Source organism: Hippopotamus amphibius, chromosome 11 (genome assembly GCF_030028045.1).
Source record: "Hippopotamus amphibius kiboko isolate mHipAmp2 chromosome 11, mHipAmp2.hap2, whole genome shotgun sequence".
Taxonomy (NCBI): domain Eukaryota; kingdom Metazoa; phylum Chordata; class Mammalia; order Artiodactyla; family Hippopotamidae; genus Hippopotamus; species Hippopotamus amphibius.
The window spans coordinates 78,642,747-78,658,544 of NC_080196.1; the positions used below are offsets into that span (position 1 = coordinate 78,642,747).

Consider the following 15,798-nt stretch of genomic DNA (forward strand, 5'->3'; position numbering starts at 1 on the left):
AGGAAAGGTCCACATTTGTGTTAAAAAGCACACATTCGGTTCCTCTTCTATATGAGAGGCATGGAAACATCATCGTGTCGAACAACAGAAAAGCTACTCAGTTTATCTTTCCTTTAAGAAATGGAGAAAGTTTGAGAATACTTACTTGTCTAAAGGGGACCAGTCTCCATCAGATAAGGGGTAGTGGTCTCCAGAATGGAAGAGCAGAGGCTCCTTATATTCCTCTTCCTTTAAGGAAGCATTTGAGGATCCTCTGTGAAAGGGAAAAAAAACAAAAGAAAAATGACATTTATGTCAGCTTTAGAATATCCCACAATTCTGATACATTGTCTAAATGATACAAATGAAGAAAGTCAAATGATTAATAACTAACTCTCTTAAAAGGAAAATGTGAAGTAGGGGGTTCACTGGTGCACCCACCGGACACCACTGCCATCACTCACCATTTAAAAATGGGATAAATGGGAACAGAAAAGAAGATGTGATTAAAAACTCCTTTTTACATCTGTTAGGAGTACTTGACTCAGAGGCTACAGGAAGCAAACTAAGGCTTTACCTATGTGCATCCAATCCTTACAAATCTGAAGTAGTAAATCCTATTTTAGGTATTAGGTAATCAAGGATCTGGAGGAGTTTAGTAATTTGCCCAAAGTAAAAAAGCTACTAAGTAGCTGGATTCAAAACAAGCCCTTGTTCTTTTCCACTACATTCTCCTGTAAGCAAGCAAACAGCTGCAGACAAAAGCTATGGCTCAAAAATTCAAAAACACACTAAGAACTCTTAAAAACGCAGAATTCATTTTCTTCTTGCTTGGGCCCAAACACTACCTGAGAACATTCTTTGACTTGGAATTTACATGATGCAGTGATGTGAGGAAGATGACATGGAAGTATGATAAATGCTTTTAAAATTCATTCACAGACCTTGGAACTGGGGGATACGGAACTAATGCCAATAAGGTTTTAATTAATTTACCCTTTGGTTTTCTTGAATGTGCAGAGTTAATATAACTAACTTGCCACATAACCTTGAAAACATCCCTCAGAAACACTGTGGCCCCCAGTTTTTCATCTTTAGTTGTAAATTTATCCCGTGCCCTGTCTACTTGACAAGAGTCGACGTGAGATTTATGTGGTGTGTCACGTTAAAAGTTCTGAAAACTATAAAGAAAAGTACGAAGAAAAGCTCTGAAGAGTGTAAAACATTATATGATACAGATTTAAGAGCTTCTTATAGAAAATTCAATGTTCTAGTAGGACAGATAGTAAATGTGAAAAGAGACTATCACTTAATCTGCTAAACTAAAAATAAGGATAGAAACCATTTTATTAATTTGTATTATCTCTTTTCTCTTTTTATACCTTAATTTAACATGCTCTGCTTTACATTAACTCTGACACTTAACTATTTTTCCACGAAGATGCATTTCCTAATTTAAGGTTTTCCTAACCCTAATCTTCTTTCTAGCAGAAAGATTAAGCTCTGGTATACCCTCTCATTCAAGGGGAAAGATACATATACCTGAAAAAGGATGAAATGCAGGTAAAATGACTCCATTTCTTAAAAGAGGAAATTCAAATGGTAAAAGCAGAAAGGGAAAAAATCAGATGCTATGAACAATCCTTATTTGCCAAATCTGAAAGAATAATACAGCTTGGCCCATCACTTCATATATTTGAAGGTGGTTCGAAAAGAGCAATGTAAATGCCATACAAAATTTTTTTATTAAACATATTTTTGGAACACATTTCACCACAGTACAGAAGGTAAACCAAGAAAGATACAGCAAAGCAAACTGGATTTAATAAAATATTGAAAAAGAGAGAGAGACCAGGCACTCTTAAGAATTTACAAGCCCAGGAAGGCAGGACATGGGTCCTCTCTGGGTGGATCTGGACAAGAATAGAGCCCATTAGCTTAGACCCATCAGAGGAATGGAAAAGGCTGCTGATGCTGAGGTTCTTTTCAGTCCTGTGATTCACTGAAAACCTGCCAAGCACGTTCAGAATGGCACAGGTGGCTGAGGACAAGCAGCCAGCACGGCCGACCACGCAGGGTATATGACACGAGGACGTAATAAGGGAGGGTACAGATCAGAACGTGGACAAACAGGATGAGCACCGACTCTATGTACACTGAAGCACAGGACAAATATCTACATTAATGCTGAGCAGCAGAGGCTCCTCGCCAGGCAGATGGCCTAAGGCTAGGTTCAGGGTGGGTGGGGTAGGGTTTAGCTGAAGTTCATTAGAAGTGTGTCTAGAGCTCTTCAGCCTTCACGGACGCCCCCCCAACAGGCGACTCCAAGTTTAGCTTCACTTCGTAAAACAACTATTTTTCTCATTCAAAAGCCAACAGAGGTTATGTGATGTATACAACTATCAAAATTCACTGAATTGCACACTTAGATATATGAATATTATTGAAGGTAAATTATACCCCAGTTTTTAAAGAATAGGGACAAAAACCAACAGAAAGGCAAGATCAGTAGCCTGAATTATTTACGTGGGATGAATCAGAGGGACCAGATGAGCTCTAGTCTATTTATCTGGCAGTATGTGCGTAAGAGATAAAGGGGGTTGCTAACTACCACGGCCAAAGTTGACGGTTAACACCACACTGACCCTCACCCTCCGCGCAGGGTCAGTCACAGTCTCCCTGTGACTCATGATCCAACTTTGTGCTTGGATACAGGACAGTCCCCACAAAAGACACCTCACGACAGGGCCGACACGAGCCGGGCAACGTCTGCCTCATGTGTCAGAATGAAGGGGAGAGGAGCACACGGCCCCGTGCCTGCACTCACACCCAGATCACTAACTCTGTGAGGGTGCCTGCTCTGGTGGGTTAAAACTGAGATTCCTTTCTGATGTTGCAGTCGTAATCCCCTACTGTGGTTGCTGCACTTCCAGCAGCCATGTGCTTTGTACATGTGCACTCAAGACTGTGACACACAGGCTATAATAATAGTGGTAGTCAGACAAACGGAAATGATGGGGAGACAAAAACATACATGTGAAATAAATTTAGTATGTTAATAAAGTTAAAAATAAATATAAATAATGACAAAAAAAAAAAAGACTGTGATACAGCATCACCCCATGTGAACAGTCTCCTCCTTCCCAGAGGCTACAAGTGCCCAGGTGCACTGTTTTTAATACATATACACACCTGGACGTCCATCCATCCATCCTGGAATGACAGACCAAGGCTTCCACGCTATACTCAAGCCAGAAGCCCATCTCCAGGAGGGAGAGACTCACCAGGCACAGTTCACACAAAGCCCTGTGTAGCTTAAACCTCTCCGCTCCCACAAAGGAGCTGCTTCTGGCTGAGCAACACCAACCTGCTGTAAAGAGTAATTACATCCTCCTTCTGCCTCCTTCAAGAAGCCTAAATTAATCTTAATTCTATTATCAATTAATTTCTTGAGAAGTAAAGAGTTTAAATAGAATGCTATTTATCAAAATATAAATAAAACTGATTTTAGGTACCTACTCTGAAAACAAAATTTTTTTCCTACCTGGTAGGGGCTAGGGAGGGGAAGTTATCTGAAAGCTATTGATACAAATTCCCCAATCCCAGGTTATGTGTGGCTCTCACAACTGCAAAGGCAGTTGCCTTCCCAGTTCTTTCTCTCAGATTCCCCAATGCGCTGTTTAACATGCTGCTAATACTTTAGACCCTGAGTATATTCCTCCAAATTTTTGATTTAGATTCTCGATGCTGAGCTGGAAGGGGCCTTACAAACCAAGCAGTTCAGTCCTCGGATTTCACAGATTAAGAAATGAAGGCCCAGAGTGACCACAATTAGATGTGTAATGGCCCTGTCCTTTCTCCTTCAGCTCATTGCGAATTGTAGTCTGACACCTGCACTCTCATGACTGTTACATTTTGTCCTGCATTTGTCACTGGCAACCAAACCAGCGCTCCTACAGATTTGGTTGATATACTGATACAGCCTTTCACATACTCTGGAAAAGGAAGGCACGCACTAATATTTCTGTAGGCCCTTCACTTAGAAAATTCTTCTGGAACAATGACTCTTGTGCATTTAGCAGGTGACTCTGCATGTTGTAGAAATGTTTTACCTTCCTAAATTGAAGCTGCAGGTTGTTTATGAGTTCTAAACGTTGCTCTATCATGACAAAGGACATTTGTCAACAATAGTTTAGAAGCACAATGTTATTTCAGTGTCTTTTCTGGTAGATCCTAGAAGAATTTTAGTCAGCAAAAATATTTCCAGGAATTAAGGTGCTTAAGGAGCATTACAGTGCTACCCCAAATAAAATTTACATGTATGTGTATTTCAAGTTTTTCTCCAAAGAACATATTTCCTGCCCACCTACACATTATAAATTAGCCAAAACTTTTAAAGGAACTGTTTATACTCTTCTTAATAGCACTGAAATCAAGCAATAGAAGATCTGAAGGGGTCTCTTACTTTGTACTCCTAGGGAAGTGAAAGAGAAATAACCCTTAAGAGACTGAAAGCAGGAAGAAAAAGATGGGAAGAGTCTCTTGTCAAGAACTGTGGTACTTTCTTCATTAGCTTAAAATTCTTTGGGAATCAATGACATAAAAGAGTTTAGAACTTTTATAATTAAGCTCTTCCCACCTAGCCTTTTATACTGGAAAAAAAAAAATCACAAATTTCTCAGAGCGGTTTACACTGCTCTGCAGAGTCTAAAGTACTGTGTCACTATGGCCTCTGCAGTCTGGTTCTAACAGGAATTCTGCCTTTGATCAGAACTGAGACCCAGGTCTCATACGTTCAGTGTTGGGGGTAGTGAGAGAATCACAATGTGACAGCTGATGAGTAGGAAACAATTTCACACATTAAAGCTTATTATTAAATGTAAGAATTTGTTCTGGGATTTACAATCCAGATGTTAAAATTTTAGAAAATGAGTTAACGGTTTTGCCAAAAAGGGATTATTTTACTATCTTATTCACTAACAGCATAATTATAATAATAACGTATTAATAACAGTTTTTTTCCTGACTTGACTATTTAAAACAAAAGCTTGGTAAATAAGACACAAAGCAGATGTCAAGGGAGAGTTTATGCCTGGTATACATTTGGTTACTTCCTCTCCTTTCCATGAAGAAGAGAACCTGAACAGCAGTAACTTTCCCAGCAAGTGGAGCACAATCTCTCCTTCCAGTAGCTGAGGTGACAGCTCTGACCTCAAAAGGCCACCCTCCCCCGCAACCCAATTCAATAAGGGTTTGGAAATTCTGGGTGACTTGACCAGAGGTCACCAGGAAAAGAGCCTCCACGCTGATACATCTACGGTACATCCCATGCCCGGGCCACTGCTGAGCGGAACAGGGGGACAGCAGTCGTCTAAAAATCAAGTCCTAAATAAAAAAAATATATTCTACCCCAAACTGTTACCTTTAAAACCCCAGAGAGGACTGACTTGAAAACTGGCATCTATTTTGAGTTATTCTACTGAGCTGGTAAACAAGCAGTGATCAAGATCTCTCACTTCAAAACAAAAACAAAACCCTTCTTCCTCCTCAACTTACTATGATACTGATGATAAACTCAAAACAACCACCTTGAACTCAGAAACAGACACGGAGCACTGACCACTGACCACCGGGTAGGGAAACACCCCCCAATGTCCCATCTGCCCGCCCAGGGGGGAGTCACTAGTTCAGATCTTCTACGTGACATATGACTTACTTGGCTTTTGGAAACTTACTGGGTGAAAAGAGACACACTGTCAGTCTGCTTTAAGTGATATTTCAGCACCACAGCAAGATGTCTGACAGCACATTTCGCAGAGTTGCAGAAAGGAAAAAGGAAAATGCCTCTCCCGCTTATTCCACAATAAACTGCCAACAGGGGAAAAACAGGTCCAAACCTCAGACTGCAGGCCCAGGGGAGCAGCACCAGCACCTGCACGGGACGCTGCCCGTGGCACCTGCACTGGAGACCCCCCGCCACCCGCCCCCAGCCCACCTTGCCGACTGGGCTGCCTTGTCGTCGTCCGAGCTCAGGTCCACACCCACGGTGGCTTCTGCAGCGGGGGAAGCGGCCTGCTCCTCCTTCTTACTGTCCTGCTTGCATTTCTTCCTCCTCCGTTTCTTCTTTTTCACAGAACTGGGGGTGAAAACCGTCTCTGTTTCCAGGATGTGGCAGACATCTGAACTTTGAGATGGTCTTTCATTCCCACCTGGTTTTACCAAAGGGGTGTCAGTATCTGTGAAGAACTGATCTTCAGTCGGGATTGGTGAGGTGGCAAGGTAAGCAGGGAGCTTTTCCTTAAAGAGAACAAAGAAAAAGAAAAGTTGTTCGTGACAAACTAAACAGGTGAATCAAAACAACAATTTTGGGGGGAATCTAAATTTCACAGCAGTGGAAAGAATGCCTACCTCGTTCCCGAAGGTAAGAAAGTCACACTGAACTCAGGCACTGCCCACCCGACCTGGATGGGTCTCCACCCCCCCGCACGGCTAAGTGTCAGCTCACGTGGGTGCACGTTGCTGAGCACAGGGGAGGAAGCAACGGGTCAAGTCAGCATGGAGCATGTGCACTCAGCCAAAGCAGAGCCGATCACCTGCTGTGGGGCTGGGGGCAGGGGTGGATGAGCTGAACGTCCATCAGCACGAGAGAGATTCAAGAACATCCACGCTAGTGACTACTGTGCAGCTATTAAAAGGACACAGTCTGATCTAGAACTTCTGACTTGGCAGGGATGTTGATGACATACAGTTAAATGACAACAATGAGAGAGACAAAAGGTCAGTAAACTGGAAGTCAGGTGGGCTCTGATAATGCTTATCCCCCTTTAAACGGTGAGCCCCCGGAGAGAGGGGCTTTCCTCCACAGTATGTGGCAAGGAGTCCTAATTCCACTGTTGTTGAATAAATTACATGTTTTAATTTTTAAAGAACAGCACATTATGCTAAAGAAAATCTGGTCAATTTGGTCATACATGGAATAGGGGGAGAAAGGCTGGAAAGCTGACACTCTCCAGGCTCACCCTGCTAAGCACAGTTTTACATGGAATCATGAGAACTGATGGGAGAAGCGGGCACAGACTCTCGGGAACCCAGTCCTCTCACAGACTGCACCTGCTGACCTATTCGGCGCCTACTCAGCATGACGGGGTCCATCAAAAATGTTTTATTCCTGTGATGACTCACTCACTGTATCATGCTGCCTTTTGCCTCAGTCTCTGAGAACTTTTCTCTAGGCCAAGTAAATGCAAATAAGGCAAAATAAGAACAAATAATTAAGATATTAGGAAGAACACTGGCCTGGTAGGTTCCCCTTCATAAACACTGTTTCCTTGCTGCTTTACATAACAGTACTGACAGTGCTGGCTTCCAGGCTACAGTAAAAGGTGATAATCTTATTCTGCCGTTGTTTATTTTTTCTTTGTGAATTTATGACATCAAACTGGCAGTTCACCTTCAAAACCAAAAAAAAGCAGCTGTGTCCTTAACAATTTGAAGCTTATTGTTTTTGCTATCTGAGATTTCATTTTTCATGATGAAAGATTAACAATGCCTTTTAAGAAATTTTAAAAAGATCCACTTCAAATCCATCAAGAACAGCTCAGGAACATTCACATCAGTGGGTACATGAGGGGAGTGGGGCAAATCGTGTTCTCCTGCTGAAAGAGGCCAAACATGCAATAACTGTTCATAAAGGTCAGAGGCCAATTAACTTAAATCTCGAGACCGTAATAAACTAACGCACCTGACTGTTCAAGGTTCAGGATGTAATGTCCCCAACGAAAACATCAAACATGTTCCCAAGTTTAAAGGTCACACGTGTACGCACGCAGACATGGCCTGAAGAGATACGCTGTGACTACTCAAGTGGAACTGAGTGTATTCAGGCCAAGGTGTAAACTGTACAGACACCATCTAAGAAAGTCACTAGGAGCCCACAAGAGGGGCAGTGCCAAGGCCTCTGGCACACCCTGCAGCCTGGAACTCCTGGGTAAACTTGCTCCCCGCCAGCTCCTTTCTGACAGCCTAGTTCTTCAACCTAAACCTAAAGCTCGTCTAACCAGCAACAATCGTCCACACAACTCACCATGAACACTGACCACTGTGTTTGGGGACATGTGCCTCGGGCCTGAACACAATGTGTGAAATGGCTGTGACCCACCAGGACTTACATATTCCTCTTCAGTCTCCTCCACAAAGAAAGCTTCCCCATTGTCACCCAACTTCATGTGAAGATCCACTGCGTCGCCGTTGATTTCTATGTCGATCTAAGAGGAGAAACAAAGGGTGACTGAGCATTAAGAGCCTGTCATTCAAGCTCAACTAAGCCTACATTCTGGGCTCTCAGGCCAAACTTAGCACTTAGGCTCCCAGAGTGACGGCCCCAGGAGACCCCACCTCTTGCCCCATGTCCCACCCCCACGACACCACAGACTGAAAGAAAACACGTCACCTATCTTCATAACAAATTAAAAAAAAATTAATTTCCCAAATGTCACAGATGGGGGAAATGTCATTGTCCTCACACACTTGAGCCCCTTTGGAGGTTACGGCACAGCCTCACCGTGCAAGGCTCAGATCAGCACATACTGTGGTAACTGAGATTTGCGTAACTGCAGGAAGCACAGGCTTCACCACCAGCTCTTCCATCCACGGGTCACCACAGCCGTCCTGCGCTGTCCACAGGGGTTGGCTCCAAGACCCCCGTCGGACACTGAAATCCACGCATGCCCAAGTCCCTTACATATAAAAGGGATATAATCTCCATACTTCCTCCCGTGTACTTTAAATCGTCTCTAGATTACTCATAATACTTAACACAACGTTAGTGCCATGTAAATACTTGCTAGCGTGCAGCAAATTCAAGTTTTGCTTTTAGGAGGGAACTTTCTGGAAAAATTTTTTCCAACTATTTTTGATCTGAGGTTGGTTGAATCCCTGGATGCAGAACCCATGGACACAGAGGGGAGATTGCACATAAATAACAGGCGCCCATCATGATCCGCAGCTCATCACGCCACTTTTGCAAAGTCTATTGGTGATTAGTCCCAGCACATCTGTGACTCTGCTCAGGCACAGGAGGCAAAGCGTGTGGCTGTGCTGCTTCCTGCTCTCCCAGCGATAAACCCAGGTGGCATTTTATAAAATGGATAACTGAAAGAGGCAACTGGCCAAGATCAAAGTGTAGCAAAGAAACAAACAGTACTAGTGCTGGAAGTAAGGTCAAACTGAACATCAGCAGTTACAGAAGAAACAGCCAAGCTTGCGAACAGGAGACTCAGGATGAGCTGCCAGAGGAACCTGCAGGTGAGCTGGTCCCAGAGAGGAGGAACGTGGCCAAGACAAAAGCAGGAAGACGCAGAGGAAGGGACACAGGCAGACACCTGCAGGGTGAAGCAACTCCCAGAGACGCTTCATGAGATGGGAGTTTCAAAGGATGAAAAACTGGAATCTGACGTAGACTTAGAAAGGAATAGGACAATTTGCCGAGACAAAAGATGCTTGTTTCATAGCATTAAGTATTACATCAAGAAGGCAAGCACTGTTCAAACTACTCCTGACGAGGTTTTTATGAAGAAATTTAGTTCTCACTGTTTCTAATGTTTTAAACTGCAGTGCAGTAAACACTATTTTACTATTTTTCATTTTCTTGTACTTTTATAACTGACAGTAAGAGTTTTTAAAAGTTTTGACCAAAGCTTACAGAGGTCATGGGAGAATCCTAATTCCCTCATTGACTAAGCTTCCTTTTGCAGGGTTTCAGCTTGCCCATTTTCATGGTCTGTGCTATCACGCAAAGTGAGGAGTGTTCATATATATCAAGTACTACCATATCACTTAAAAATAATGTAACTGTTTATCTGTAAGCTGTGAATAAATACTTTTGAATATTTTACAATAATAAATACCAACTTTCAAAACTCTTACAGATAACTTATAAACTCTGGTTTTAGACTGCTCAGGGGATATAAAGATGAACACACAAAGGCATAACACAGACAGAAGCAGAACAGTCCATAACCTCAGTGTGGCCCTCGCGGTGGGAACACCTGTACGGTCTGCTGGGTGTCTCCCAGAAAGGACCAATGACCCCTTCTGACCAGAGACTGGGCCCAGGTTCACATTCAGTCACAGAAGGCAGCTCCATCTTCCCAGGAGCCATAGAATGATGGGATAAGTAACATTATATTAAAAAATGTTAGCTGACATTTGTTATCAATGCTTGTTATAAAAAGCCTACGTGTGAATAACATCACCACACTGAAGGCAAGAAGAAGAGAACGAACGCAAGTAACTTTGAAGAGCAGTATGTTGACTACAGAATTCTAAGTCTGAAGACAAAAAGAACTACAAACAAATACGGTACACTGTAGTTAGTAATATATGTTTTTTAATCACAGAGATGTGGGTTAGCAATCCTGAAGCTACTTTATGTGTATTCTAGGACTGAACAAATACGTAACTATACTGTGGGTAACGAGAAGCACGTTCCTCACCGTCAGAGAAAGAAGCTACGAATATGAGATAAGGAGGAACCCCGTGGCGACGGGCGGAAGGGGAGCACTCGCTGTGAACTCCCGATTTTTACAGACAGATGCAGACACAGATGTGGGTACGTGTATGTATATACACACGTGGACTTTCTAGCTCTGCCAGCTGAGAGGGCCTACAAGCAATTATACCTCAGACTGAAGAGTAACCCAGTGACCACATCTTTGTTTCTAGATACTGCTCCCCAGTAAAGGGAACCAAGGCTGGCTGGAAAATAAAAACAATTCTGGGTCTGAGGCAGGGAAAGTAGAGTCTCCTGGAATAACTTATGGTGCCAGAAAGTAAGGAAGTGCTCAAAAAATGATGGGAGCATTTCAAAAGTACTCAGCTTGAAGGAGCTTCCAACAGCCAAATCTGGGACAATCTTAGCAACTACAGAAACAATGATGATAATGGTTATAACCCACAGGGTAAAATTAACACCCAGGAGTCCACACTGATCTAATTAAGTACCTGAATAATTAAGTAAATGAGAGAAGGAAAGCTCTTTGACAAAGTACAATGTCAATTAATAAATGGAGCAGGAAGAATGGAAATGGAAAGTAACCATTTGGAAAACACCACAGAAATAACCGCTGCAAAGTCCACCAAGTTACGTTGAAATTCACGATGGAAGCACAATGAGACACGCGCACAGTCTCAGAGCTACTTTCCACAAGGAAATCCACAGTAAGAAACCTCAGACGCCACGCAGCAAGTGATCAGTTACCACCAGTAACAAGACAGCGGCAGGGCGGGGCTCCTGGAGGGGGATTATTTTACACAAAACTCATTTTTTACTTTTTAAAGAAAGGGCTGCATGAAACACTTTCCATAGGATAGATATTAACCCCAACTCATTTCCCAGCCAGCCTTCTTCGTGCTTTCTATTACTGGGAACATTTACTGCCAAAAAAGTTGCATATGAGGTGAACTCTAACTCTTCTTTTTTTTTTTTTTAAGTTTTTTTTTTTTTTATAAATTTATTTATTTATTTAATTTATTTATTGGCTGCATTGGGTCTTCGTTGCTGCACACGGGCCTTCTCTAGTTGCTGAGAGCGGGGGCTACTCTTCATTGTGGTGCGCAGGCTCCTCATTGCAGTGGCTTCTCTTGTTGTGGAGCACGGGCCCTAGGCGTGTGAGCTTCAATAGTTGCGGCTCACGGGCTCTAGAGCACAGGCTCAATAGTTGTGGCAGACGGGCTTAGTTGCTCCGTGGCATGTGGAATCTTCCCAGGTCAGGGCTCAACCCATGTTCCCTGCATTGGCAGGCGGACTCTTTACCACTGTGCCACCTAGGAAGTCCAACTCTAACTCTTCTAAAACAAAGCACTACAACAAATTCCTGGGCTAAGGAAAAATACACTTTCAGGTAAGTGTTTAAATTTTTTTTTCATAATAAACTAGTTGAAGTCACGTAAGCATCTAGCATCATCAAAGGTTTCTAAAGCAGCTGTAATACTAGCAGCTGCTTCTATAATCTAACCGAAAAAGTTATGTGAGAACTGAAAGAGTGAAGAAAAAATTTATTTTTTCTAGACTATAAGCAAGAAGATAGGAAAAAACTAAATTCACTCCATAATGCCGAAACTCCAGTTTCTCAGGATGACTTAATTAAATGTCTAACTAGAAGTTACACATATAAAATAATTTAAATAACCATTTGCTGTTATATAAAATTTAAAAGTTAAACTAAACAGTACAAATGAAATATTTAAAGTTATTTTATCTTTAATAAAAAATAACAGATTCAAACTAATATCCTTCAAAATTTTCATCTTTGGAGGTTACCCATTTACCTAATGTAGCTGGGAAAATGGAATGACACTTCTTTAGGATACAAACTCAAAGTCTGTTTTAAAACCATTTTAGAAAAGTTAACCCTTTGGTTTATATTTATAGCCTTTATTTTTAGGGATCAAATATGACATTTCTTAATATGACTACTTACTTTAGTCTCTTAATTTGACTCTAAATGAAGTTTGGTTCTCTCCAAAAACTAACCTAACATCAAATTGTGCCAATATTGAGAATCCTTAAAGGAATATGACATGAGTTCTTTAGGTCACAAAGGAAAAATACTAAAAATACTTTGAGAGATGGCACCAGGTTGGAATAAATGCTTCCCAAGGTGACTATTTTAAAGAGGACACTTATTTTGACGTACTACTTCTAGTAAACTGGTTTCTGAAACACTCATTTCCATATAGTCGTACTTCCTGCACTGTGCCCTAATTTTGCTCAACATATGTGACAGATGTTGAAACAGAGCTGATTTTGAGAAATGCTGGCTGTAGCAGACTCTTGTTTTGGCAGGCCATTCTTTGGGTAAGAATATCTCTGGTCTCCTTTGGGGATCTAGTCTCCTCTATCTCAGACCATCTATTTCTGGTGCGGCTACAGACAGAAGGCGGGGTGCTGCCCAAGCCAGGCCAATCAATATATTCCACCCCCAGCTATAGTGACCAGTTCTTGAAACATGTGTGACCCAAGTCTGACAGGGTGACTATCACTGGTCCTTCTGTAGGAAGGAGAAGCTGTCTTCCCACTGGGTTGCTGAGTCAACGGAAGTCAGCCTGAAGGTACTGGCAGCTGTCTTGCACTATACCAACAGACACAAAAGGAAGCAGAGTTGAGAGGTGAGGGGAGATAGTTCTGATAACACCTTCAGAGGCTCTAAGTAAAGCCCTGACTAATTCAAATACTCCTGGAATTTAGTTACACAAGCCAATTTAATTCCTTTTTCCAAAGCTAGTGTGAGGTGGATTTTTGTCATCCCCTATGGAAACTATCCTGTCTAATACACTGGGTTATTTAACTTTGATAAGTAATTAAATCATCAGTTGTGTTAAATCAACAAAGTTAATATTTAAAAATATCAAGTGTAGGTTTACCTTCTGAAATTCAACTCCTGAGTTATGAAATATACAGGAAGTATTGTGTTCCATCGAACAAGAACATAGCAATGGCAGTGGGAAAATTATTACACTGCAACTGTCCAACCAAGGTTTTAAGGGTGGTTATGATTTCAAGTTCCCTTCATAGGTGTCCCCATATTTGAAATATGGGTTCTTAATTTAAAATCAATGATTGGGACATTTGTAGAGACATGGATGGACCTAGAGACTGTCATACAGAGTGAAGTAAGTCAGAAAAAAAAAACCAAATATCGTCTATTAATGCATATATGCGGAATCTAGAAAAATGGTACAGATCAACTGGTTTGCAAGGCAGAAATAGAGACACAAAAGTAGAGAACAAACACATGGACACCAAGGGGGGAAAGGGGGAGGGGGGAGATGATGAATTGGCAGATTAGGATTATTATATATACATTACTAATAAGAAAAAAGATATCAGATTGTACACTTTAAATATATGCAGCTGATTGTCAATTATATCTCAACAGATGTTCTTAAAAAATAAATTTTAAAAAAATTGAGGGTTTGACAAGATTTAGCACAATGATTTGTGTGGCCTCATATAGAAACTATATTACTTTCTTAATTAGAGGCACTAGGCATGCAGAAAGAGAGCTCTTATCTGCCCATTCCCATTTACAGATGCACAAATGCTTATTATATAAATCAGCCTGCAGGCTCCAGTTTGAAGGCCAGAAGACTTATCCAGTCTGCTGATCAAAAACCCAGATCACAGAAGGGAAAGAAAGGAAAAACAAAAAAAAGCCTTGTCAGCCATTTTACAAATAGATCCTTGCACAATTAACAGGAAATTTCAGTGCCTAAACAGTTTGCTTCTGATTCTTCCAAAGCAGATACAGTCTGAAAGTACTACAGGTTAGTGTTACCAAAAAGAAAGAAAAAATTCCAGAGAACCTAAACTGTGGCTAAACACTTTGCAATGGAAAGTTTCCAAGTCACTCAGTACATCACCACTGCTTCTGGTTTCCAAAGAGTGACTCTGAACAGAGGCTGGACCACACAAGCCCTGCCGCCCTGAAACGTGGCTCTCCAGTCACTTTCAAAATGACATAGGTTCAATTAAAATAGAGCGAAATTTCTTTTTTAAAGAAGATGATCAGCTATGTTATTAGCCAAAATCTGAAAACAGATGTTTTCAACTTAGGACACTGTACTCTAACACGCACTTCTGTACTACAAAATGGTGCGGGTCTTTCATTGCACTTGAAAATCCTGACAAAATCTCCTTATACTGTTTAGGTAGATACTGTGGGACAGAAGTAGAAAGAAAAATACTACTTTGTACCTACGAAGTTTACTGTTAGCTCAGCTTTTTCTAATATGATTGACATCAGATCAGATACACTAACAGACTTTCCAAGTGCTCCCATAACCTGAAGGAAAGAGGATGCAAAAAAAAGAAGAAAAAGGAAAACCAAAACACATACCTTCTTTCTGAAAGAATCTTCCCTGAAATAAATAAAAGCCTGTGGATTTTCATCTCAGTCAGATTTGGGGAAAAGTCCTGGTATTTACAATAAAATTTAGATTACACATAAGATTTTACAACGTTGTCAAAACAAATGCACAAACTTGGCATTAATGAATTTCATTTAAACAAATGTACTCTTGAGCATGCCAATCTAGTCCATTCACAACTAGTCTGAAGGCCCTATACTAAATATTTTAAAGGGCTGTATAAGGTAAAGGAACTTTTTCTAAATACATCTGATTTCCCCATTTATAACTCTAGTTTCTGTTTTTTTCTGAGTTGCAACATACAGGATTACTAAGATGATTTTCACATCCTTTCCCCCCCTAGACTTCCTGTAGCAGGGCTTTTTGAATTTAGAAGCAACTTCAAAAACAGTACAAAAGGCAGACTTCCCATACCACTGTTTTCAACAGCATACAGGTTTTCAAAATGGAAACACACATACAGAGGTCCCAGGAGCTCATAGGAACCATTTACTCTGTCCCCCCGGCCTCTCGCCCTGGTGGAGAACTCACCACCTTCTCTTTCGACCGCAGGACTCCCAGCTTCCCGAAGCGCACGTGGAAGGGTGAGCACTGGTAGGAGCCGTCCTGCTGCCGTACCACCACAACATCGATGCAGCCTGACAGGGTGGCCTGGTTAATGCCCTTGTACAGCTCCTTCACGGTGACAATCACCTGCCCGGCCAGCTGCCCCACATAATTCATGGTTTGAGACTATCAAAAGACAAGAAAAAAAGTAGATGAGATGTTAATGCTGAGTTTGTGGATCTAATGACAACGACAGAGAAAAAACTGCAGGGACTGAAACCACACAGCTCGCGTACCCCAGACTATGATTGGCCCTGTGGATGCTGGGGCCCTGTGTCTCATGCC

The 15,798-nt window shown here is 41.6% G+C and overlaps 1 protein-coding gene across 2 annotated transcripts in view; it reads right to left on the minus strand.

The window, feature by feature from the left end:
- The window catches only part of LPIN2 (lipin 2), a 77,737-nt gene that overhangs the window by 17,508 nt on the left and 44,431 nt on the right, over positions 1–15,798 (minus strand). For both annotated transcript variants that reach the window (XM_057699788.1, XM_057699789.1), the window contains 4 exons: positions 15,439–15,639; positions 8,148–8,243; positions 5,975–6,276; positions 146–253 (listed from right to left, as the gene is read on the minus strand). In XM_057699788.1, coding sequence (XP_057555771.1) covers positions 146–253; positions 5,975–6,276; positions 8,148–8,243; positions 15,439–15,630 — 698 coding nt within the window. In that variant the 5' untranslated portion in view covers positions 15,631–15,639. The remainder of the gene's footprint in view (positions 1–145; positions 254–5,974; positions 6,277–8,147; positions 8,244–15,438; positions 15,640–15,798) is intronic.